At 34.6% G+C, this 24,576-nt stretch overlaps 1 protein-coding gene across 13 annotated transcripts; it reads left to right on the forward strand.

Moving 5' to 3' along the window:
* The first annotated feature begins 1,349 nt into the window (after positions 1–1,349).
* LOC127721934 (collagen alpha-1(I) chain-like) lies at positions 1,350–13,973 on the forward strand. 13 transcript variants are annotated; one of them, XM_052228758.1, is made up of 26 exons: positions 1,376–1,460; positions 3,053–3,097; positions 3,478–3,546; positions 4,047–4,130; positions 4,225–4,296; positions 4,716–4,781; positions 5,205–5,267; positions 5,679–6,065; positions 6,376–6,429; positions 6,734–6,802; positions 7,239–7,382; positions 7,702–7,836; positions 8,224–8,277; positions 8,648–8,701; positions 8,958–8,984; positions 9,272–9,379; positions 9,754–9,915; positions 10,170–10,277; positions 10,517–10,597; positions 10,788–10,949; positions 11,278–11,367; positions 11,723–11,803; positions 12,187–12,200; positions 12,596–12,851; positions 13,318–13,428; positions 13,462–13,973. In XM_052228758.1, the coding sequence occupies exons 1-26, from the start codon at positions 1,400–1,402 to the stop codon at positions 13,890–13,892; spliced, it is 2,988 nt and encodes a 995-aa protein (XP_052084718.1). In that variant the 5' UTR covers positions 1,376–1,399; the 3' UTR covers positions 13,893–13,973. The 13 variants fall into 13 exon arrangements, with proteins under 13 accessions (XP_052084716.1, XP_052084718.1, XP_052084724.1 ...); XM_052228764.1 differs by having other exon boundaries at positions 13,366–13,428; XM_052228763.1 differs by having other exon boundaries at positions 5,679–5,858; positions 5,937–6,065; positions 13,318–13,973.
* Positions 13,974–24,576: the final 10,603 nt, after the last annotated feature.

The following is a 24,576-nucleotide window of genomic DNA, read 5'->3' on the forward strand; positions in this document are numbered from 1 at the left end:
CTTTTGTAGAAAATGGTGGATTAAACCTGGTTTTATAGATAGCTAAACCTCTCACTTGTATGACAGTCGCATAGAATTCCTCTCACTGGTATGACAGTCGCATATAATGCTGTTTATAACGTATCTTAAAACTATTATTATGTCCAAAGTCTATTTATGTGAAGCCGAAAAATCAAAAAGCCAATTCCTTTACGTAATCAAAATAAAAACACAAAAACTCTACAAAATAAAGCTTAAACACTGGCATAAGAACATTTTTCCTTCCCATTATTAGGTTTTGATGTTTTCGAAACTGTACCTAAACTAGTCCTACTACATTGTAAAAAAACACACTGGTATAGAAACCAACACAAAAATGATACTCAAATGTTCCTATGTATAAAGTCTTATCTTGCATTTTCTTAATGCATAATAGTTTTCACTTGTAAAAGACATTTCTTCATATGAATAAAAGAGAGATGTGGATAAGACATCGACCAAGCAAAATATTTAACGAAAATTCACATTATAGAGAACGGTATCAGCTTTTCTTTTAATACATAATGTTTACATTGGCACCTTTTCGCTATTTAATTACTGTCTTTTGTAGAATCATAATAAAATAGTTATACGTTTTAACATAATTTAATATAAAACGCAAAAAAAAACAGTTGACATTAGATCGTTAAGTATCCCATTTATTAACACAATAGAGAAACCTACTGTCATTTAGACCATCTACAATCCAACTCAAAATTTTATATTTTCATTCAGTAGCTCCAAAAGTATGTCACTTCAAATTGCTTATGAAACAACTTGTTGAGCTGTCGCCATACTTCAAACACGTGCAAGTCACTAGAAGCTTTTTGGTGATTACAAACGTCTTTTGGATGTTTAAGCAATAATTACCGGTCCTTAAAAACATATTGGATTAGGGTTTACATTAAACATAAGATTTGTGGAGATAAGTATTTTTGTTTCTGGATATGTTAACAATTTTACACTAGGATGTACAAATCCTAAATATACGCTTAATAATGATTATGCATAAATTTGACATAGCTTTAGACACAACTGTTGCCAAATAACCAGCAACTATGAAAAAAGGTACAACAGGGTAACGTTACTACACCAAATGTTCAAGAGATTAAAATAAATTTTGAAACAAACTTTAAATTTTTTTAAATATTTTTAAACAATAAATTATGGATTGTTTTTCAAAAAACGACACTTAAATATAAAAAAACAATCATAAAAATCGTAATAAACGTGATAAATTATCCCAATTAGAACCCCAAAAGGACTTCTCCTGACGTTGCGAATTTCGCGCACAACTGTTAAAGCATTGACAAGAGAGTGGTATAAAAAGGCAGGTAAGAGTGTTCATCAACGTACAGGGACTCACTTGTCAGTAATCAACATGGTCTTCAAAATCCTGACCGTGTGTCTTGTTGCATCTCTTCTAGAGACTTGCTTAGCTGGTAAGTATAAGTAACATCAACATAAAGCATTCTAAGAAAACAGTCGGCTTTAAGTATTTCAACTTGTAAATTTAACCCAAAAAAAAATAGTTTTTCACTTTTCATGCTTAAAACATTTTTGAACATTAACAAAAAAATCAAATTCTGCTTTAAGTATTTCAACTTGTCTTTTATAATTCAACAAACAATACAATTTTATACTTAAAACATTTTCAAACATTCAGAAAATGATTAAATTCATTCTTCTAAATCAAAGTTTGCTTAAAGAATTTCAATTTGTCTAAAATGATTTATAAAAAAATAGAAATCAAAGTATACTTTAAGTATTGCAACGTGTCATTTATAAGTTAACAAGAAAATTAGATTTTCATACTTGAAATATTTTTAAACATTAAGAAAAACATCAACGGAAATCATTCTTCGAAATCAAAGTATTTCAACTTGTCTTTTATAATTAAATAATACAAATCGGTTTTCATGCTTTAAAGCATGTTGAAACGTTTGAGTTCCAAATGCTTGTATGCGAGTCTTGTATTCGGCAATGAACTTCTAAACTTCTAATTTCTAAAATTTGAGTATTTTTTCTTATTTCTAAAAGTTGAATAATGTTCTTATTTCTAAAAGTTAAATCCTTTTCTTATTTCTAAAAGTTGAATAAATAAGTCACATCAAAATGTTGAATTATTAACAACGTCTTAAGAATCATTTCCTTGTTACTTTGTATTACTAAGTATGAAATAGTCTTATGGTTTGGTTCGTTTCTTAAAAAATAAATTCGCAATATCGTAATTCCGACAATTCGACAACACGTGGTAAAATATATATGAAGATATGCCTAGTTTCAAATATTAAGTAAAAATGTTTCAGGGAAGAGATAGAAAAAGATAAACATTCAAGCTTCTAGATTCTAAATATACATCTAACTAATTTTATAATTTTTCCAAATTGTATTATACTGTTCATAAATTTTAACGAACATTTCATAAAACCAATGGACATCATTTCCCTTCATAGATTTTTCAAATGTTTCTGTGTCAAACATGTTCACAGTCATATTTGTTCTTCCATACTTTGGGAGTATTCTAAATAATATTAAAAAAGACTTTATTTTAAAGAAAATGTTATTATTCTGAATTTTACGCAAACTTTATCAAAGAAAGTATTTTACATACATTGAAGATCTGATTGGATAGTAATTTACCTATTTTTATGATCTAATTGGACAAAAATTTACAGAAATTGAGGGTTCGATTGGGTAAATATTTTACATACCTTGAAGATCTGATTGGATAGTGATTTACCTATTTTGATGATCTAATTGGATACAAATTTACAGAAATTGAGGGTTCGATTGGATAAATATTTTACTTACCGTGAAGATTGATTAAAAAAAACTTAACATAAAACATTAATGGGGATCCGATTAGGTCAAACTTTTACAGCATTGGAAATCTGCTTGGATTAAAAAAAGTATTAAAATGAAGGTACGATTAGGTTAAAAAAAATAAAAAAAACTGAAGATCTCTAATCTTAGACAGAGTTAGACAAGAAAAGAAAATTAATTCAGTTATCAAGTTGTCGTTGTTTTGCAGACTATGGCAGGAAGTATGGCAAACCTTCTTATGGCGAATACGGAGGTAATAATTTCTCTAATTGCCTTCCATATAATTTCAAACTTTTCCAGAACAGTTTACACAAGACGGGTTTGATTGATATCAACTTATTACAAACTCCAGAAATCCATATATATTTCGCAACTAATTCAACTCAATTATTTAGTTATCAGTGGAACTTGAAACGATTTCTACATTTGATTTGAAATAACATATAAATAACTTATTTTCAAAGATTTTTGACAAATTGGGCCCTATCAGCCTTTAATCAACCAAAAGTACATTACCCTTTTACGCAATATGATTAATTGCGCCCACTAGATTCCCCTTTTACTATAACTAATCAGTTGATTGGTTAATACTATACCACGTGATACTTGACAAAATTCATTAAATATTTTCAGGAAAGAGAGGTGGCGGTCGTGTCAGTGGAGCCGTAGCCCATGCCCATGCCCATGCCCACGCAAGTTCAGGTAAATGTTTTGAATTTTGTCAAGATCGATGAAATCGTTTTTTATTCTTTTATTTTGTGAGATATTTGTCTATATTAAGTATTACTGGGAGATCAAGAAGAGGATTCTAGGAACCCCGCTTCTTGGGAGAATAAAAATCGACGAAACTAATCCTGAAACTCAATTCTGAACCCAACTGGAACCCTTTAACCATAATTTTAATTTTGTATTGGTCCCACACATGGAAAGTATAACTGCACATCCACTATATGCCAAAAGGTTTATTTCAATAACTCACCACAATTTTCCAACAACAAAGCTTTTGTTCACTCTCCTTGGGGATTGCTCTATGTTTGGTATCTGCATTTGCAATTGAATATAAGGAACATAAAATAGTGCATCGACAAGGAAGATTTTATGGACTGTTATTTTACCCATACAGGTGTTACAGGTGAAGTGTTTGTATATACTGTTTTTTATCTGAATTTTTCTATCACATATTTCTTCAAAATATATTTTAGGCGCAGACGGAAGATCAAGAGCACATGCACGAGCAGTTGCCCATTCACATTCCGGTGGTGGTGCAGCACATGGACACCCAGGATGTAAGTTTCTCATTACACATAGCCTTGTAACAATGTAACATTAACTTATACAACCCGAAACAAATATATAAATTCTTATATTTCTTTATTTTAGTCCCCGCTGGTAGCGCAAGTGCAGCCGCACGAGCAGCAGCTAGAGCAGGAGCAGTAGGAGGATTCGGCGGAGGTATGAATAACACACGAATATTTATCGGTTGAAATCGACCAATGAATTTCAAGTTTATATGTTTCAAATTGTCTACCTTGATTCAAAGCTTCAAAAAAATAGACATTTCCCTAATATTTGCTAAAATTTGAACTTGAATTATTGAAAGAAGACTTTTTTCATTTTCTCATGAAATATCTATATTGTTTGTATCATATTAATCAATTTTTAGAATATAATAATTCCACTTCCGCTTAAGATATATTATAGTAGGGAAATTCATCATAGGGATATTCAATGGAGAGAAATTATACTTTTATAAAATGCCAGAATAGTTCATCAAAACGATATCAGTTTTTCATAGTGAAAAGATCTATTTAAATTTATTCAAATAATCGAGTTATTATCTCTCTTGATGGTTATCTCCCTTGATTTTACAGGTGGATTCGGATCAGCATCAGCAGCAGCAGCAGCTAGAGCAGCAGCAGCAGGAGGAGGATTAGGAGGTATGTATAACACGAAAATTTATTGGTTGACATCGACCAATGAATTTCAAGTTTATATGTTTCAAATCATCAGACTTGATTCAAAACTTCAAACAAATTGAAATTTCCCTAATATTTGCTAAAATTTGAACTTAAAATGATTAAAAGAAGACTTTTTTATTTTCTTATGAAATATCTACATTGTTTGAATCCTATTAATGAATATTTAAAATATATAAATTCCGCTTTCGCTAAAGACAATTTACATTATAGTAGGGAAATTCATCTCAAGTTATGTTCAATGGAGAGAAATTATACTTCTATAAAATGCCAGAATAGTTCAGCAAAACAATACCAGTTTTTCATAGTGAAAAGATCTACTTAAATTTATTCAAATATTCGAGTTATTATCTCTATTGATGGTTATCTCCCTTGATGTTACAGGTGGATTCGGATCAGCATCAGCAGCAGCTAGAGCAGCAGCAGCAGCAGGAGGATTCGGCGGAGGTATGTATAACACACGAATATTTATTAGTTGAAATAGACCAATGAATTTCAATTTTATATGTTTCTAATTGTTTAACTTGATTCAAAACCTCCAAAACATTGAAATTTCCCTAATATTTGCTAAAATTTTATCTTGAATTATTTAAAGTAGACTTTTTCATTTTCTAATGAAACATCTGTATTGTTTGTATTCTATGAATGAGTTTTTAAAGTATATAAATTCCACTTCCGCTAAAGACAATTTATATTAAAATAAGGAAATTCATCGTAAGTTATATTCAATGGAGAGAAATTATACTTTTATAAAATGCAAGAATTGTCCAGCAAATAATACCAGTTTTTTCATAGTGAAAAGATATATTTAAATTGATTCAAATATTCGAGTAATTATTATCTCCCTTGATGATACAGGTGGATTCGGATCAGCATCAGCCAATGCAGCAGCAAACGCAGCAGCAGGAGGATTTGGAGGATTCGGCGGAGGATTCGGCCCAGGATTCGGTGGTCCAGGTCAACCAGGTGGTCCAGGAGGTCCAGGAGGTCCAGGTGGTCCAGGAGGTCCAGGTATGCCAGGCGGTCCAGGAGGTCCAGGTGGACCAGGTATGCCAGGTGGTCCAGGAGGTCCAGGAGGTCCAGGAACCGGTGGTCCAGGTCAACCAGGTGGTCCAGGTGGTCCAGGAGGTCCAGGTATGCCAGGCGGTCCAGGAGGTCCAGGAGGTCCAGGTATGCCAGGCGGTCCAGGAGGTCCAGGAGGTCCAGGTGGTCCAGGAGGTCCAGTTGTAGGTGGCGGAATTCCAGGTACTTTGGATTTAAATGGTTAAATGAGTATTAACTTGATTCCCTACCGATTTCAATTAGCACCCACGTAAAAATGTAAAAGTAATATTAAAGAATGCTGTTTCTATCTGATCAAAATAATATTAAAGAATGCTTTAAGAAAGGATAGCATGCCATTAACACCTTTTTTCATTATCTGTTCTTTAAGGGAAAAAACAACAATACAAAATGTAGTAAGGTCTGGACAAGTTAAGGGTGGTGCATAAAGATAAGAAATATATGTGTTCTAGGATTTATGAAGGGTAGATAACTCTTTCAATTTTTCATTTAGGCATAACAGGACCAGCAGGACCCCCAGGCCCAGCAGGACCACAAGGACCACAAGGTAAGTTCTTATTGTTTTAATTGGGTAAACGAGAGAAAAGGACTGTTTAAAGAGATAAAAGTTTAATTGAGATTTATTTCTGATTCCTTGGTTTCTTTTTCTATTAACGTTTTCTCGCTTATTTCTGATTCGTTTAATTACTTTGATTAATATCATTCAAAAGTGTGTAGAAAAAAAAATGTTTTCAATACAAATTAACAACAAATAAGGATATGAAAAGTCTTTAAGCCAAAAAGGCAATTATTATACAGGGACCAAGAGGACTATTTGTGTTAAATCATACCTGAACATTTCTCTTTTTTAGGTGAACAAGGACCACGTGGACGAACCCCAGCAGGAACACCAGGCCCACCAGGCAATCCAGGCGAACCAGGTGAGCTATCTCATTAGCGAATGATATATATGACAAAGTGGCACAAGTATTTGTGAAAGGAACATATTTTACTGTGAACACTTTAATACTTTCAGTGGTCAATAGTAAGAACTTCGGTACTGACATTTTTTCTTGAGTTCTCTGTTGATAAATTTAGGGAATTGGCTATTTCTTAAGTCCCCATATAGCTCCTCAATCATTCGAATATGTATACCCTCTTCACGTTTTTAATTTTGGCATTTCTGTTGAGAAAAACTTCGAAAGCACCCAAATTTATGAAATAGCGTTTCAATTTCAGCAATGAATGCGAAAGTATCATTATCGGTACCATTTAATTTCCTGTATCATCTTTCTTAAATAGTATGACAATTGTCTCAAAGTAATTATGCTGGAATTGAAGTTTGTTTACAAATATTACGATGTTTCCTTCCCCCAGGACAAGCAGGAGCACCAGGAGCACCAGGAGCACCAGGACATGGAGGAAAACCAGGCACCGCAGGAGCAACAGGAAAAGCAGGACGCCCAGGACCAAGAGGACAACCAGGAGCATCAGGATCATCAGGACAACACGGAGCATCAGGTAAAATAATGATAAGTACCCCGATGTGGGGTGTACATCAATGAATCAGCATTGCAACGACACACAAAAAAAAACAAAAGTATAACTTTCTTTTTTTTTTATGAGGGAAAATTCATCAAAATTTATACACACGATGTCCGTAATTTCTATCTGAAATAGATATTAGTGAGGATATTTTTAGCTGCAAAGATCGATACACTTATTGTGTTTTTATTTAATGTGGGAAAATCATTGTCCTAGTTTTCTATTTTACTGTCGTACATAAGGGTCATAATACCTGTTTAAACGATAATATCAACTCTTTTGTCATATCTAATAGGAGCACCAGGTCGTCCAGGTAACCCAGGATCAACAGGACGTCCAGGAGCAACTGGAGATCCAGGCAGACCAGGAGCAACCGGAACAGCAGGAAGACCAGGACCATCAGGAGCCCCAGGAAACCCAGGAGCACCAGGTAAAGAACATTATTTTTGATTCGCTAGTTTTGCTGCCTGCAATGTTTTCTTCTTAGATCACAATTCCAATTTTATTATGATAACTGATGGCATATAATTAGCTGCGATGCATAATACGCTTTCGTTTGATTGGTAATCTTATTTTTTCATACAAAATTCGTATCTAACATTTAAAGTAAATTTAATGAATAAATATCAAACAAATTAGTTCTTGTAAAACGTTTTGCTACAAAGCATAGTTATCTTCTGTTAGAAAAGCACGCATAACGCCTATGCTTCATTAGAAAGAAGTATTAGCTGAACAATTAAATACAAATATCAGACAGTAGCAACATACATATACCTTTATCTTTTGTATATTAACTCGTACCAATCTTTGTTTCTAGGAGCAATCGGAGCACCCGGACCACGTGGAGCACCAGGATTTGTTGGATTACCAGGTATGTTTCTTTATTCAAAGCATTTAAATAACATTGAAAATGTATTTGGAAGTAACGTCTTTTTAAAAAAAAACATATAATAATGTGAACATATCTTTTCAGTACAACTCATTTTAATTTTAATTGATATCTGTTTGATAGTCACCACCTATTAAATGTATTGGTAATTTGTTCTCGTCCTGAATATGCATGACATGTTTGCCACTGGACGTTAAGCACAAGATGCCAGTTTTTAATTCGTATCTTAACCCCTTTTAAAGATGTGAATAGATATTTATCTACGTAATAATATTTTAATTTTACATTTGTAGTACATGTACGAAAATACCATTTGCTTCCGATTAAATCTACATTGTTTTATTGTTTTAAGGACCAAGAGGCTCCCCCGGAGAACCAGGAAACCAAGGACCAATCGGAGGCCCAGGTATACAAACTACTTGTTCTATAAAAGAGATTAAAAAATGTATCACTCGCAATGTTTAATTTCCGATTAAATCTGATGTAACGAAATTTTGAATCGTTGTTTACTCTTTTCTCAAAAACATCAATACTTCATATTTTTATTTACTATCTGTTTATGTGTTTTAAGAAATATAATCAGAACGGCCAATTTAAAAAAAAGTTACATTGTAAAATATATAGTAGTGCAATACTAATATTTGTCTTTTCTTTGTTTAAAGGATATCCCGGACCAACAGGACCACAAGGTAATTTCAATGAATATTGTTTTCCTATTTGTAAACAATTGAAAAAAAAAATCAAACAGTTCAATTTTCAGCCTCTGTATTTCACAAATGTATACAATCTGTATGCATCTTTACCTGAAATCACAATAATTGATCTCGATTTTTGGTTTATTACGTCAAAATCGCAATAATTAATTCTCGCAATAATTTTTGAATTTGCAATAGTTATAATTTGCAACTAAAATTTGTATTACCTTTAAATGCATGCACTTCAAATGAATTTGATGCTAAATTTCATGCTTTTGTAGGACCCGATGGCGCAATGGGACCACAAGGACCATGTGGAAATAGAGGAGCACCAGGAGTACCAGGCAAACAAGGACCAGTTGGCGGGCAAGGACCAGCAGGGCCAAGAGGTATCAACTCAATTTCGTAACAACAATTATCCATCTTATTTTCATTTGACACAAGTAACATAATAATTGGTATTCACTTATTACACTAAGATAATCATTAACCAGAAAATAATTCCAAAAGCCATGATTATATAAAATTAAATCATTATAATATGAGGCCCCTCATGGGGGTGTCCAAGTAATCACATAATCACAATTTTTTGCCAATATAATCACATATTCATTAATTATTTTTTTAAACAAGAGTATCAAATAATCAAATAATCATGAAATATTTGGTCTGGTAATCAAATATAAATCACCATAAAAACGGCCAAGTAATCACATAATCAAAAACCCCATGATGAGGCTCTAATGTATCTTTTTCTTTTTAGGACCAAGGGGAGATGAAGGACCAGTAGGACCAAAGGGCGAACCAGGAGCAAAGGGAGCTGATGGTAAACCAGGAGACAAAGGAGGTGATGGGGATACTGGACCACAAGGACCAGCTGGACCTAAAGGCGAAGTTGGAGACCAAGGCGCACCAGGACCAAAGGGTAGAGAGAACTTTTATAAAGCCTCGAATTAGATGATTTGATTTAAATGTGTCATACCTATTAATAGTACCGTTTGAGAAATGTGCGATATGATATTTTGCTATGTTTTATTTAAAATTTGTTCTAACATTTTAATCATTTTGAAACTAAAACTTAGTTTTAATTTTTTTTGGGCTTTTAGTATAAGATCACTACAATAATGAAACTTTAACTTCAGACTTAAATTTTTTTTCTTCTTCTTTGTTTATCAATAGGAGAAACCGGAGATCAAGGAGCAAGAGGTGAAGCAGGAAAGGCCGGTGAACAAGGACCAGGAGGCATCCAAGGACCAAAGGGACCAGCAGGAGGACAAGGACCAGCAGGTACCATATGAAAGACAACCCAATGTTTTTTTGTGTTTTGTGACATATTTAAAATGGTTCAAATTACATGAAAGGACAATATCAGTAACATTTTTAAGGAAAATAAGCAAATAATTACTTACCTATATTTTTGAAACACATCAGTTATAATTAAATACCATTCTCCTGTCAGGTAAATAGTTATATAAACATATGATATACATAAACGAGTTATCTCACTATGCTATTTATATTCTTAGGACCAGCCGGACCACTAGGCCCACAAGGACCAATGGGTGAACGAGGAGCGCAAGGACCAACAGGACCAGAAGGACCAGTTGGTAAGCCCACAGTTTATAACTTAATTAGATTTTCATTCTCGTTCTATTGGTCATTTATATTTATAAAGGATAACATTCACTATCTAACCTTTAACGTCGGATTCTTGTTCGTGTTACGTCACAATCAAACCGTTTGAATGCAATTATTTCGTTTCTACATTTCTTAAACAAACTTTTATATCCACAATAGGAGCACCAGGACCAAAGGGATCAGTTGGAGACCAGGGAGCACAAGGAGACCAAGGAGCAACAGGCGCAGACGGCAAGCAGGGAGAACCCGGAGAACGTGGACAACAAGGAGCAGCAGGCCCAGTTGGCAGACCAGGACCAAGAGGAGATAGAGGAGCAAAGGGTTAGTAGCAGTTGCAAATTATCGGTCATTTACGATGGTTGAATCGGTAATATACTGCAATGTTATTTTCACAAATGGAAAAAGTTAATTGTTTGACTATTTGATGAAATGATTTTAATAGGAATTATGATAATTTTATTTAAAATTTAAACATGAAAAACAAAGAATGCATTAATAATATTTTTTAAAGCTTGTCATATTTTTTTAATTATTCCCAAACTTTAGTGGCCAATGATCATATGTTTATGTCAATCGATCGACAACTTAAACCATTGAAATTCAACCATTTCTTAATTTAAACCAATAAAATTCAACCATTTTCAAACAGGAATCCAAGGAAGCCGAGGACGACCAGGTGCAATGGGTAGACGAGGAAACCGAGGATCACAAGGAGCAGTTGGACCACGAGGAGAAACAGGTATAAAACAACACCCCTTTTTTCTTGAAAAAAAAGCAGCATTGTAATGTTTATTACTACAAAACACAATGTAATGTTTATAATTACAAAACTCCATAGATAATATTTATTGATAACATTTTGAGTAAACGTGTAAAATTGTATGCATGTACACTGTGATATAAAACAAAATACTTATTTAAACCAAGATGTAATATTTGTGATTTATTTTGGCCGACTTTAATTTTTGGGAAATGTTGTTCTCATCGCGATATATAGCCAATGTGAACTGACGCGGAATTAAACCGCAATCAATATATCAAACTTTATCATAAAAGTCAATCATGTTTACTTATTCCACATATCTATATTTTAGGCCCAGACGGTAACCAAGGACAACGTGGAGAACAAGGAGCACCAGGAGTTATCACCCTTGTCATTGAAGACCTCAGAACAGGTATTATTGACAGCCTTTTTATTTTTTATTTTTACAATTACCATGTTTTAATATAGGCATTTGAAAATATGAAAATAAATATTTAACGGTATTGGTAATCTTAACTATACTAAATAACCTAGTTACAAAAATTAAATCTTCCTTTCTCATTGTTTTACATACATTGTCGAACCAGTGCGACTGTGTAAAAGGTCGACAGTTCTTCAAAGATATGTGTACCACACCTAAAACTTTAATACATGTTGAAATAAGAATAGGCAAGTTTTCATAATTAATCATTGCACTTAAATTTGAATTATGGTTAAATTCGTTTTTGTAAAAAAAATAATTGAACGAATCGGCATATTACTGAAATATTCATGATTCTCATTCTTTATTTTCAGCCGGAGTAGAAAGCGTAAGTAACTACTACTTCATACAGCATTATAATACTGATGTTCGAGTTATTCCATTTTTTTAAAGAAGCAAAATTGATACTGGACTTTTAGATACCAAATGTCAATAAATTTATTATATAACAGTACTGTAGTATATAGTTGTATTGGAAAAGAGAAGTAGTAAGTCAGAATGTCACGTGATTTATTTGATTTTCATTTGTTCCTTGATTGGACGAAGTTACTTGAATACAAACGTACATGATCTCTGAAAGCATCTATCATCGCAGTAATTAAACTAATAAAGAAGTGAATTTTAGTATAAAAAAGATAATTCTTTTCTGTCAGAACTTCTGCATATGTGCATATTTGCATATCCGGTACATCTATATTCTTATGTATAACCATCTGATTTCAGCCTGTTGAAGCCTTTGACGCCGGAGCAGGACCCGGTGGTGCAGGACCATTTGGAGGAGCAGGACCATTTGGAGGAGCAGGAGCAGGTGCTGGTGCTGGTGGAGCAGGACCATTTGGAGCAGGACCATTTGGAGCAGGACCATTTGGAGGAGTAGGTGGAGCAGGAGTAGGTGGAGCAGGACCAGGTGGAGCAGCAGGACCAGGTGGAGCAGCAGGACCAGGTGGAGCAGCAGGAGCCGGTGGACTAGGTGGACTTGGTAATTATATCATATTTCTCTTTAAAGTTATAATGTAATGAAAATTAGTATGGTCATCAACAATATTTTAAATTCGAATGAAAATGAAATTCTGACGCTTAAGTTATTCAATGTTGCTTTGTACTAAACAAATACATGATGAAGTTGTTATTTTTTGCGAAATAATGGTGTTAGGAATGATAACAATACCTTAAAATACGATCAAGTACTGCATTGTTACATGCTTGATTACATATGAAATATGATTAAATTTTATCTTTACCATGTATTTTCGATAAAAGTAAATTTACTCAATTTACAATATCTAAATAAGAAGATGTGGTATGATTGCCAGAGAAACAACTATCCACCAGAGACCAAATGATGTAGATCTTAAAGATAAATCACAGTAACGCATTTTCGAAATTCCTTCATTTGTATACACTGTTTTCTCATTTGTCCTTATCGGTTGTGATTTAATTTGCAGGAGCTGGAGGTTTAGGTGGACTAGGAGCTGGAGGTTTAGGCGGACTAGGAGCTGGAGGTTTAGGCGGACAAGGAGCTGGAGGTTTGGGCGGACTAGGAGCTGGATTAGGAGGCGGTCTTGGCGGACTAGGAGCTGGATTAGGAGGCGGTCTTGGCGGAGGAGCAGGAGCAGCAGCAGCAGCACAAGCAGCAGCAGCAGCAAATGGAGGACTCGGAGGTGGATCAGCAGCAGCAGCAGCACGAGCAGCAGCAGCAGCAAATGCAGGACTCGGAGGTGGAGCAGTAGCAGCAGCACAAGCAGCAGCATCAGCCGCAGCAAATTCAGGACTCGGAGCAGGAGCAGCCAGAGCAGCAGCAAGTGCAGCAGCTAGAGCAACCGTAGCAGGAGCAGGACGTGGAACAGCAGCAGCAGCAGCCAGTGCAGCCGCACAAGCACATGCAGCTACAAAAGCACAAGGAGGATCACACGCACATGCTGCCGCTGCAGCTCAAGCAGCTGCCAGTAGTGTAATCCATGGAGGTGGACACGGTGGACACGGTGGACACGGTGGTGACTATCACAAACCAGGATATTAAACTAATTGACACTAATAGACATTTAACTATTGTAAATTGAATATGTTACTTTATCAATAAAATCTGCAAGTGTTTCCAGTATCTATTACTTATTGTTTTTCGCTTACATATATGAATATAGAAATAAAAACAAAAGGAAGTAATTTAAAAAGTAAATTTGATGTGAGGTATACTTCAGTGAGGCAGTTATCCAACTACACAATAGAACCAAACTAAAGTTATCTAAAGGTCAATAAAGGTCAGGATACAGTTTCAACAATTGACAAATACCTATACCGGAAGTCAAGTTCTGAAACGATCATGTGAATATAACACAGGCTTCCACAGTTCTGCGATCAGCACTTTTCTGGGTTGGAGGTGATTGGGGTCTATGATACTGCAGACCGGAAATACACGACATGAGTCAGTTTACAAATTGTGAATACATTTTAATAACACAATTTAACAACTGGGTTATTGATGGCCTCATTCTAATACATAGTTTTTAATTGACGTGATTTGCAGTTGCGTAGAATGGCAATTTTTAAGTGTACGCACGAAACTTCGACGAGTGGTCTGAAGGCCCCAGGGCAGAGGATCTACGGGTAGGGGCGAAATCCCCGGAAGCTCACGCGTTATCGTGGAAAAGATACCGTTTCTGTCATTCAAAATGCATTAAAAGCAATATACTTGGTCGGTTGAGAACAACACTTTACAACATAACAGATGATTTCAGCTTCTTTGTTGTGAATTTTCCATTTCTATGTAACAACATTCCAGTAGAACCTAAATATGGAGTATACATCTCCCAATTGATACGTATGATATTTCAGAACTTGCATTTCCCATCATGATTTCCTTGAATGCGGTTGCTACTAACAATGAAGATATGATACCAAGAGTTCCAAGTGGTGAAGATCAAAGCTTCCCTTCGAAAATGTTAAGATCGCAATCACAACTTGGTTTGACTGTTTCACAGATGACGACGGACATGTTCCATTGTTGTCAGCACAATTCCGTCCTCTTTTCCTCGAATTTGACCTACCGAATTAAGACTTATCACATCACCGAGTTTTCACTTTCATGAGCAACAAGACGGGTTCCACATGTGGAACAGGATATACCTACCCTTCGAGAGCACCTGAGATAACCCCTGCGTTTAGGTGGGGTTCGTAATGCCTAGTTTTTAGTTTTCTATGTTGTCTTTTATGTACTGTTGTTTGTCTTTTCGTCGTTTTTCGTCTTTTGAAATGGCATTATCAGTTTGTTTTCAACCGATGAGTTTGAATATCCCTTTGGTATCTTTTAAAGGTTGAATTGGGTTTTTTTCATATTGATTTGGAATCTTATGATCCTTTGTTTTAAAGAAAAATGCCCAAACCAGTTACTTTACAATATGTTTAAATGGAGAGGTTGGGTAAACCAATCACACGTCAAAAAATGAAAACTTTATAAAAATAGTAAGAAAAGTAAGTTCGATTCATTATTTTAACTTCATATAATTTTCACAATTTTTACTGAAAATTTTCGTAAATGGACGCATGAAATAATTAATGTTCATAGATGGTCAGGTGTAACATAAAAATGCAAGCCATACATATTGTATCCCGGTCAGCAGATACTTAATTGCTTTAAACAATTGTAATCTGAGTAGAATATTCACAGTAGATTCAAAGTTGGGAAGAACATGAAGACCATTTGATTAAAAAGTAAATTTTGTCACTTTAAATTTATTTTCTTTAACGAGTTATCGAAAAAGCATTCCCTTTATTTATTTGGATCAAGATATCTTTCCCTCCAAAATTCATGTGCACGCCCGGCCGTTTTGACGTAAACGTAGCTACGCGCCTGATTTGAGATGGATTTATTAACTTTGGTTTTCATGTTAGTGGACAAACTGATTCATTTTCTTATTTGACAAGACAAATTAAAATATGTTGTTCAAGGAGTTTGACAAGGGAACCTTACTTGATCATAAACAAATTCAAATTGGTCAGAAGGGAACTATTTCTAAAGTCTTGCGATCAGTACGGTTGATTTATGAAGGAGTTTGTGCATGTAGACTTCCAATATAGCGACAGAGGGAAATAACTTAATAAAATTAGGTTAATCGAAAACAATACTCACTATAGCACAGTACATAACAATAACAAAGCACAGTACACAACAATAACTAATCACAGTATACAACAATAACTGCATAGCAATAACCAAGCACAGTACACACCAATAACCAAATACAGTATACAACAATAACTAAATAACAATGACAATTCACAGTACACAAAAACTATTCACAGAACACAGCAATTACCAATCACAGTACACAACAATAATCAATCACAGTACATAACAATAATTAATCACAGTATACACCAATAATTGATCACAGTACACAAAAACTATTCACAGAACACAGCAATTACCATTCAGAGTACACAACAATAATCAATCACAGTACACATCAATAATCAATCACAGTACACACCAATAATCAATCACAATACACACCATAATCAATCACAGTTCACAACAATAATCAATCACAGTAAAAAACAATAATCAATCACAGTACACACCATTAATCAATCACAGTATAAAACAATAATCAATCACGGTACACGACAATAATTGATCACGGTATACAACAATAATCAATAACAGTAAACACCAATAATCAATCACAGTACACACCAATAATCAATCACAGTACACACCAATAATCAATCACAGTACACAACAATAACCAATCGCAGTACACAACAATAATCAATCAGTACACACCAATAATCAATCACAGTACACAACAATTATCAATCACAGTACACACTAATTATCAATCACAGTACACAACAATAACCAATCACAGTACACACCAATTATCAATCACAGTACACACCAATTATCAATCACAGTACACAACAATAATCAATCACAGTACACAACAATTATCAATCACAGTATATTACAATTATCAATCACAGTACACACCAATAATCAATCAGAGTCCATAACAATAACCAAGCACAGCACACAACAATAACGTGATTAAAACACAAGTATCCCAGTGAGTTCATCATTCGGCTCACCTCGTCAGATCTAACATAATGTAGAGTAGCCAAATCTGCCGAGGTTTGCCGAGGTTACACTGTATAAAACATATATGACGACTTATCCTTATAGGTTTTTGACTATGCCTTGGCAGCTTATGAGGCTCAACTTAATTATGAAAAAATAAATTTAAAACAAAAAAGGGCAAGCGAGTAAACAGTAAAACAAAGGATACAGATAACTACATGATAAAAAGAAAAGACAAAGAAAACAGCAACGGTCCACAAAACGTTACGCAGCAAACAAATGAAAGAGAAATGCGACTACAAACCGAGCTCCGGGACTGTATAGAAGTGTGAATAGTTTCCCCTTTAAATATGCATCTGCCGTGTAGTTCTTTTAACCTTTTTAGGCCTTTTTAAAGATTACATTACGTTGTTCAATTCCTCAAACAAAGCATTTTACGTCAAATATGCGCATTTGGAATTACCATCGACGCCATAGTACTTGACCCGAAGTTAATATGTTTGACCTGGGCTATTATTTATGAATTAGGCTAGACTGTGTATGGAAAATAAAACATACAATAGTAAATACACAAAAAAATATTATTCATCAGACTTACGCGGATGTGATTAGACTCGTGAATAGTCAAAATATATTGTCCCAGATTACACTGACACGCGATACTGTTAGTTCTGAAACATTTTTACTCTCTTGATTGAAATAAATTGTTTCAGGTAAAAGTGATACTCTATATTTCATTGTCATCAAAGAATACTTTAAATTAACTGTTTGGTACTTGAACATAAAAAATGGATACAGCATGGTGTAGCAGTCTTCGTTCTTCATCACGATCACGTGATTCCAAGGGTATTCCATGTACCTGAAGCCTTTTTTCTATTTTTAAGTATATGAACGCTATGTTTTTATTTATATAATGTATCGACGATCTTTATTAAATATCTTGTAAAATACAAAGAAGGAATATAGAAGTTCATAATACACTTTTTACATATGTAATATATAAATTAAGGACTTTAACGCGGTCAGTATGCTATATATGGACCTGTTAGATTATATTGAGTCATATAATGACACTCGGAATTCGTCCTCGGTCAATATAATCTGAAATATATTTCATACGACAATCATTACCTATTTATATACTTTACCATCAGATAAATAATGGACATCTTAATCAAATGCAATCGGCATTAAATCATTCTTAATAATTCGCCGTTTCAGATGCTAATGCATTCTGGGTAACTTCATTGTTCGTACCTAAAAATGAAAACAACGTCACTCATTGATTGAATTTCAATTGTTTAGGACGTTGTTAGCCAATCATAACCCGAATAATTCAGTACCTCCCCGTGATCGACTCTCCCACTCGCGAGGGCCTGAATTCTTTATACAATAAAAACGCGTCACGAATCCAGGATTTTGATTGGTGCTCTCTGTGAGAGAGAGCCAATCAGCTAATAGCTCAATGTTATCGAGATAGGTAAATCCCGAGCTAATTCCGAATGATTATTTGACGATTTTTCATTGACAAGGCCTCCAGGCGTTAATGTAGCCATCGTAGAGTAGTGAAATATAACGACTAAATTATTCGGGTTAAGCCAATCACAGTGTTTTGGTGTACGCTTTTGAAAATACTTAACTATAAAACTCCAGTGAATGTTCTGTTCAATCACTAGGATCTTCATGCGGTTAAAGTCATCAAGTGTGTGACCAGACTGTCTGAAATGCTGAGAAACTGGTGAAAAGGTATATTTTAACAAAACGCATTTGACTAGCAGGTCGAACAACTGATGTTCTTAAACCCTGCTGACTGCCATTGGCGATTGCCAAATTAACGGATCACAAGATGGAACAAAACAGATCTTATTATTAAATTATTACCAAACAGAAAACAATAAACTTGCAGAAAAGATGGTATACCGCAAACATGAGGTGCAAAAATTTGTACACCATATCCGGATTTCGACAATTAATGTCTCTTCAGTGATGTTAGGAATCGAAACGGTATTTGGAAGGCCATATATTTTACCTCAATTTAGGATAGACTCTTGAATTTTGAAAAAGTCAAAATAGGATGAACGAATCATATAAACCCGAAGGAAAAAATTTAATACAAGCCCAAACGAAAAAATATAAACAAGTCTAAATTGAAAACAACGTTTAAACCTATGATTGCGTTGGATAAAAACCGCAATTTCTATACGTGTGCATGCAAAACAAATTTCTTGGTAGAGGGGTCTAAATACAGCACAAACAACATTTTCCAAAAGACCAAATGAGTGAAAAGGTATATTTTAACAAAACGCATTTGACTAGCAGGTCGAACAACTGATGTTCTTAAACCCTGCTGACTGCCATTGGCGATTGCCAAATAAACGGATCACAAGATGGAACAAAACAGATCTTATTATTAAATTATTACCAAACAGAAAACAATAAACTTGCAGAAAAGATGGTATACCGCAAACATGAGGTGCAAAAATTTGTACACTATATCCGGACTCGGACTTCTCTTATACTGAGTTTTACTGTGCGTACTGTTGTGCGTTTGTTTTTTCTACATTGGCTAGAGGTATAGGGGGAGGGTTGAGATCTCATCAAACATGTTTAACCCCGCCGCATTTTTGCGCCTGTCCTAAGTCAGGAACCTCTGGCCTTTGTTAGTCTTGTATCATTTTTAATTTTAGTTTCCTGTGTATAATTTGGAGTTTAGTATGACGTCCATTATCACTGAACTAGTATACTTATTTGTTTAGGGGCCAGCTGAAGGACGCCTCCGGGTGCGGGAGTTTCTCGCTGCATTGAAGACCCATTGGTGGCCTTCAGCTGTTGTCTGCTCTATGGTCGGGTTGTTGTCTCTTTGACACATTCCCCATTTCAATTCTCAATTTTATTATTGAGCCGAATATTAAATTTGTCCATTGTTTCTCCCACATACTGAATGCCACAAGTGTCACATGTTAATATATAAATTGAGTTCTCCGTTTTACAGTTGGAATTTGAGTAGATGGTATAATTTTGTTTAGTAAAGGAGCTGATGAAAGAACTGCTTGTATTGGCAGCTTTACAACACAAGCAGTTCCTTCGACCACATTGTTTGTAGCAACCGGGAGATGGAGTAGGCTGCTTTGCTAATACAGATGTCACTAATTTGTCACGGATTTTTTTAGGTCTTCTGAAGGCCATGACTGGTGGTGAGGAAAATACTTTTTTAAGATTAGAATCATTTTCTATAATTTTCAAATGCTTCTGAACAATGGAAGACACATTTTTAAAATCAGGATGGTAAGTGAGTACAAGGGGTGTTCTGTTAGCTGCTTTATTCTTATCTTTGTACTCTAGAAGTTCTTGGCGACTAGTTTTGTTTGCTCTTTCGAAAGCGCTATCAATGATGTTGTTATTGTATCCTTGAACAACTAGATGTTTACGTAGTTGTCCAAGTCTAGCATTTTGCGTATTTTCAGTAGAGCACATTCTCTTGATTCGCAATGCCTGGCTGAATGGGATGCCACGGGAGCAGTTTTTAGGATGGCAACTTTTAGGAGAAAGGAATTGATGTTTGTCCGTTTGTTTGGTATGAAGGTCCGTTATAATGGTTCCGTTCTTGATGTAACTCGTAGTGTCGAGGAAGTTTATTTTCTCCATAGATGATTCATATGTAAATTTTATTGAATGGTGGAAAGAGTTACAGTGTCCTAGAAATTCATTAAGAAGTTCTTGTGAATCCGTCCATTTGAAATCAATATCGTCAATGAATCGGAACAATGATAAGGGCTGGTATGGAGCACTAGCCAAGAGGAGTTTTTCAAGTTGGCCCATAAATATGTTGGCATATGACGGGGCCATTTTTGTGCCCATACTAGTACCGTCTATCTGGAGATAATGTTTTTCATTGAAAGAGAAGTTGTTGTTCTCTAGCACTAGTTTCAGAAGTGTAACAAGGCACTCAGTTGGAGGATTTTTTTCACTACGAGTGTTCCATACCTCTTCACACGCTGCCATTCCTTTGTCTTGTGGAATGTTGGTATATATATTTGTATATATATATATATATTACAGACAATGTACATTTTGTTCCAGGCAGGACCAGAACCAGAACATCATTACAATAATCATCGTTATTACGTATATCAACTAACGTTTACAGACAACTTAAGGTGGTACCCAACACCTTGACTAATATTAATTTGGCTCGTTTAATTTTCATAAAATTTTGACAAAATGTTTACTTTGACCCTTTGACAAAAATATAAAAATTTCAAAAAATTTGAACCAACCACTTTATCAGAAAAATTTCGTTGGTTATATAGCAGTTTGACAAACACTAATTTTGATCATTGAGAAGCTTAATATTTCCTTAACAATACAACGTAATTAAAACGTTTAGCTGATTTTTACAGAGTTATCTCCCTGTAGTGTTAGGTACCACCTTAACAGAAGATGAATATGTATGACCCATTGACAAATATATTTCTATCCATTCTTATCTCTGCCTACCATCTAGACATTTAATAACATAATTCCCTAAATATTTTAGGACAGATAAAAACTTATTAGTAAATAACCCAACACATTTTGCCTCATTTGAGAGATCTGAAAAGTTATGACAAATATTGTTTATTTCCTTCAAAATATATCTCTATCACCATTGTATGCTGGACAACGTAGTAATAAAATGTTGTTCATCTTTATCCAAATTAAGGGTACATTTCTTACAAAGCCTCTGATCTCTTTCTATATATACAGTTTTATATCTGTCTCTTTCTATTTTGAGATCATGGGCACTTATCCTGATTTTAAATATGGCACTTCTCAATCGAAAATGGTTTAAAGATAGATAAATTTCTTTAGAAAAACATTTTTTTAGTTTGATAAAAGTATCTGATTTACTACTTTTTGTGTTCAAAAATTTGATAAAACTATAAACAATTTTTTTAGTTAACTGACTTAATAAAAAAGTTAAGCTTTTTGAATATTCAGCTTTTTAAAAATATAATGTATGGATGAATACCAGCAGGTCTGGTGGTTTGCTGGTAGGAGGCCAATGATAAACTAAAGGCTCCTAGTTAGCAGTACTGCCAAGGATTGCGCAGAGTCGTCTAATGTTGTATTCTATCATTTGTAGCGTCGTCAAAAATTAAGATATTCAACATTGAAAGTTTGCAGATCCAAATATTTGAAAAAAGGAGGACATACGTTGTATTACCGGTATATCCGCCACTGGAAAAGATTCGCTTTAACATCAAAAAGCTCTTCATTATTTAGGTGTCGTTAACAAGAATGGATTATCTCCCTTACAATCATTACACACTTACATTTTTGTAGATGTCACTTGTTAAACATACAAAAATAGGAGGAAAGACGTTTAAAAGACCTTCTAAGACTATAGTTTGGCATTGCACAAGGTCATGTTTTTCTCTGACTGTTAATGACGGCTTTACACTAAATCCATTGGATGTTGGATGTGTACTGATTGAAATTTCAGTCTTAGATACATGATTGTTTTCATTAGTTGTTATTGGATTTGAACTAGCTGTCAGTAACTGCGAGTACTCTCAGATCTGTACTTAGTGTCGTTTTGTTGTGGGGATGTATAAGTACCCGGCCACGTCCACTCTGTGTTTTTGTTAGATGTATTTCTATTTGTATCCATCTGATGAGTTAAGCCTCTTTCAACTGATTTTTATAGTTTGTTCTTATGTTGTACTGTTACACCTTGTCCCAGGCTAGGGGAGGGTTGAGGGCTCACAAACATGTTTAACCCCGCCACATTCTTTATGTGCCTGTCCCAAGTCAGGAGCCTGTAGTTCAGTGGTTGTCGTTGGTTCATGTCTGTCATATTTGTTTTTCGTAAATTATTTTGTTGTAAATTAGGCCGTTAGTTTTCTCAATTGAACTGTTTCATAGTTTTCATGTCGGGGCCTTTTATAGCCGACCATACGATATGGGTTTTTCTCATAGTTGAAGGCCGTACGGTTGCCTTTAATTGTTTACATCCACTTCATTTGAACTTTGGTGGATAGTTGTCTCATTGGAAATCATACCACATCTCCTTATTTTTATATTCTAAGAACATTCTTTTCGTGTGTACGGACGGCGCGGCTTAAAAATATCATCAACCAATCAATCATTGATGCCACATACATATAGGTCATATTGAACTCTATGATTAATCACATTTGTATGCTTTTCTCTGAAACAGAACAAAACAGTCAAAATGAATGGATGGTACTAGTATTTGATTTTTAAAAAAAATAATTTCTTTCAGATTGGGCAAACAAAATGGCCGACAGGTACAATTGTTTCTTGTTTCTTGTGATTGAAAATTTGCATAATTCTCTTTGAAATTAAAAGAATAAAAACTTTGATTAATTACTGTTTTATCGTTTTATGTTTTTATTGGTGCATGTTGATTGAGTAACATACATTGCGGCAAAGAAGTTATAGATCCAGTTGTATGAAAAAAAGAGAATCTCAGCAGAATGTATTGAACGTGGCAAGATAACTTTTTGTATAGTTTCTGCAATGCTTATAAGTTTACTATTAATCATGAAGCTAATATTCTAAACATAACAACTTAGTAGTAGTGTTGAGACATCCACTGTTAATTCTGCAGTGGTGTTTCAGAGTTGGCGGAAAAATAGGCCACTTCCATCATTCGGCTGGGGTGATCCCTGCAGTCAGCATATAAGAATATATTGAATGAAATCTTAGGTAAGCTAAATATAACCTTGATAGAGCTTTTAGTACAGGACTGGTTTTAGTGAGATTGGTTTAAGCGTGTTTATAATTCATGAACCATAATTAAGTTTAACATTGCTGTTCATGTAGGTTAAAGGGCTTTCTGAATAACTGTTTTGTTAAGTGTATATTGGTAGTAAATTGTGGATAGAACCAAAATAACTTGACACATATGGTGATGGTCATGCTGCTAGCTTTACAGTTCTAAAAACTTCGTTAAAGTATCTTGCATGTAGGACTATTTGTGTCTACACACGCAACGATTTTAAACATTACCTACACTGTGACACTTGTACCATAATTTAAATTAAATGACGAAGACAAATAACTGTTTTAAGCATCCTTCATTGATTTACTTAATTCAAATTACTTTAATGTACATTGTGATCACATCATGTGATTAGTTTGTTGATTGTTTAATGTTCAGTGGCCAATACTTCTTGCATATATTTAGAACTGTCAGGAGAATATATACAATAAGAGAATGAATTACAACTAATAGACATTAGTTTTATGTCGGTGTATGTCGGCTGGAGTTTGAACAGAAAGTTGAAACTAAGGCATGTTGGATAGGGGCAGAAATTTTGCCTTGCAAAGGCCGCCTACGGACCCATCACAAAGTTGCTGCAAGGGTTCTTTATCGTACAGAGAGCACCGGATTTAACGTCCCATTCTTACCGGACGTGGCTGCGTATTCATTCAACCCACACACACACAGCCAAACGGACGCTAATGTTTAGCAATGGTGTTAACTACACCAGTCACCAGAAATCCAGGGATGATCCTATTACTTTACTCCAGTCAACCTTTGAAATCAAAGTGCATAAACGGAAGATTTTGAAACACAGAAGATGCTTGAATGGCTGACGTGATTTAGAGTGAAATG

Source organism: Mytilus californianus, unplaced genomic scaffold, assembly GCF_021869535.1.
Source record: "Mytilus californianus isolate M0D057914Y unplaced genomic scaffold, xbMytCali1.0.p SCAF_12, whole genome shotgun sequence".
NCBI lineage: Eukaryota > Metazoa > Mollusca > Bivalvia > Mytilida > Mytilidae > Mytilus > Mytilus californianus.

Coding starts and splice junctions, on each gene's coding strand:
- LOC127721934 (XM_052228756.1), top strand. CDS start 1,400: ATGGTCTTCAAAATCCTGACCGTGTGTCTTGTTGCATCTCTTCTAGAG. Junction 7,383..7,701: donor AGGACAACACGGAGCATCAG/GTAAAATAATGA, acceptor CATATCTAATAG/GAGCACCAGGTCGTCCAGGT. Junction 7,837..8,223: donor AGGAAACCCAGGAGCACCAG/GTAAAGAACATT, acceptor CTTTGTTTCTAG/GAGCAATCGGAGCACCCGGA.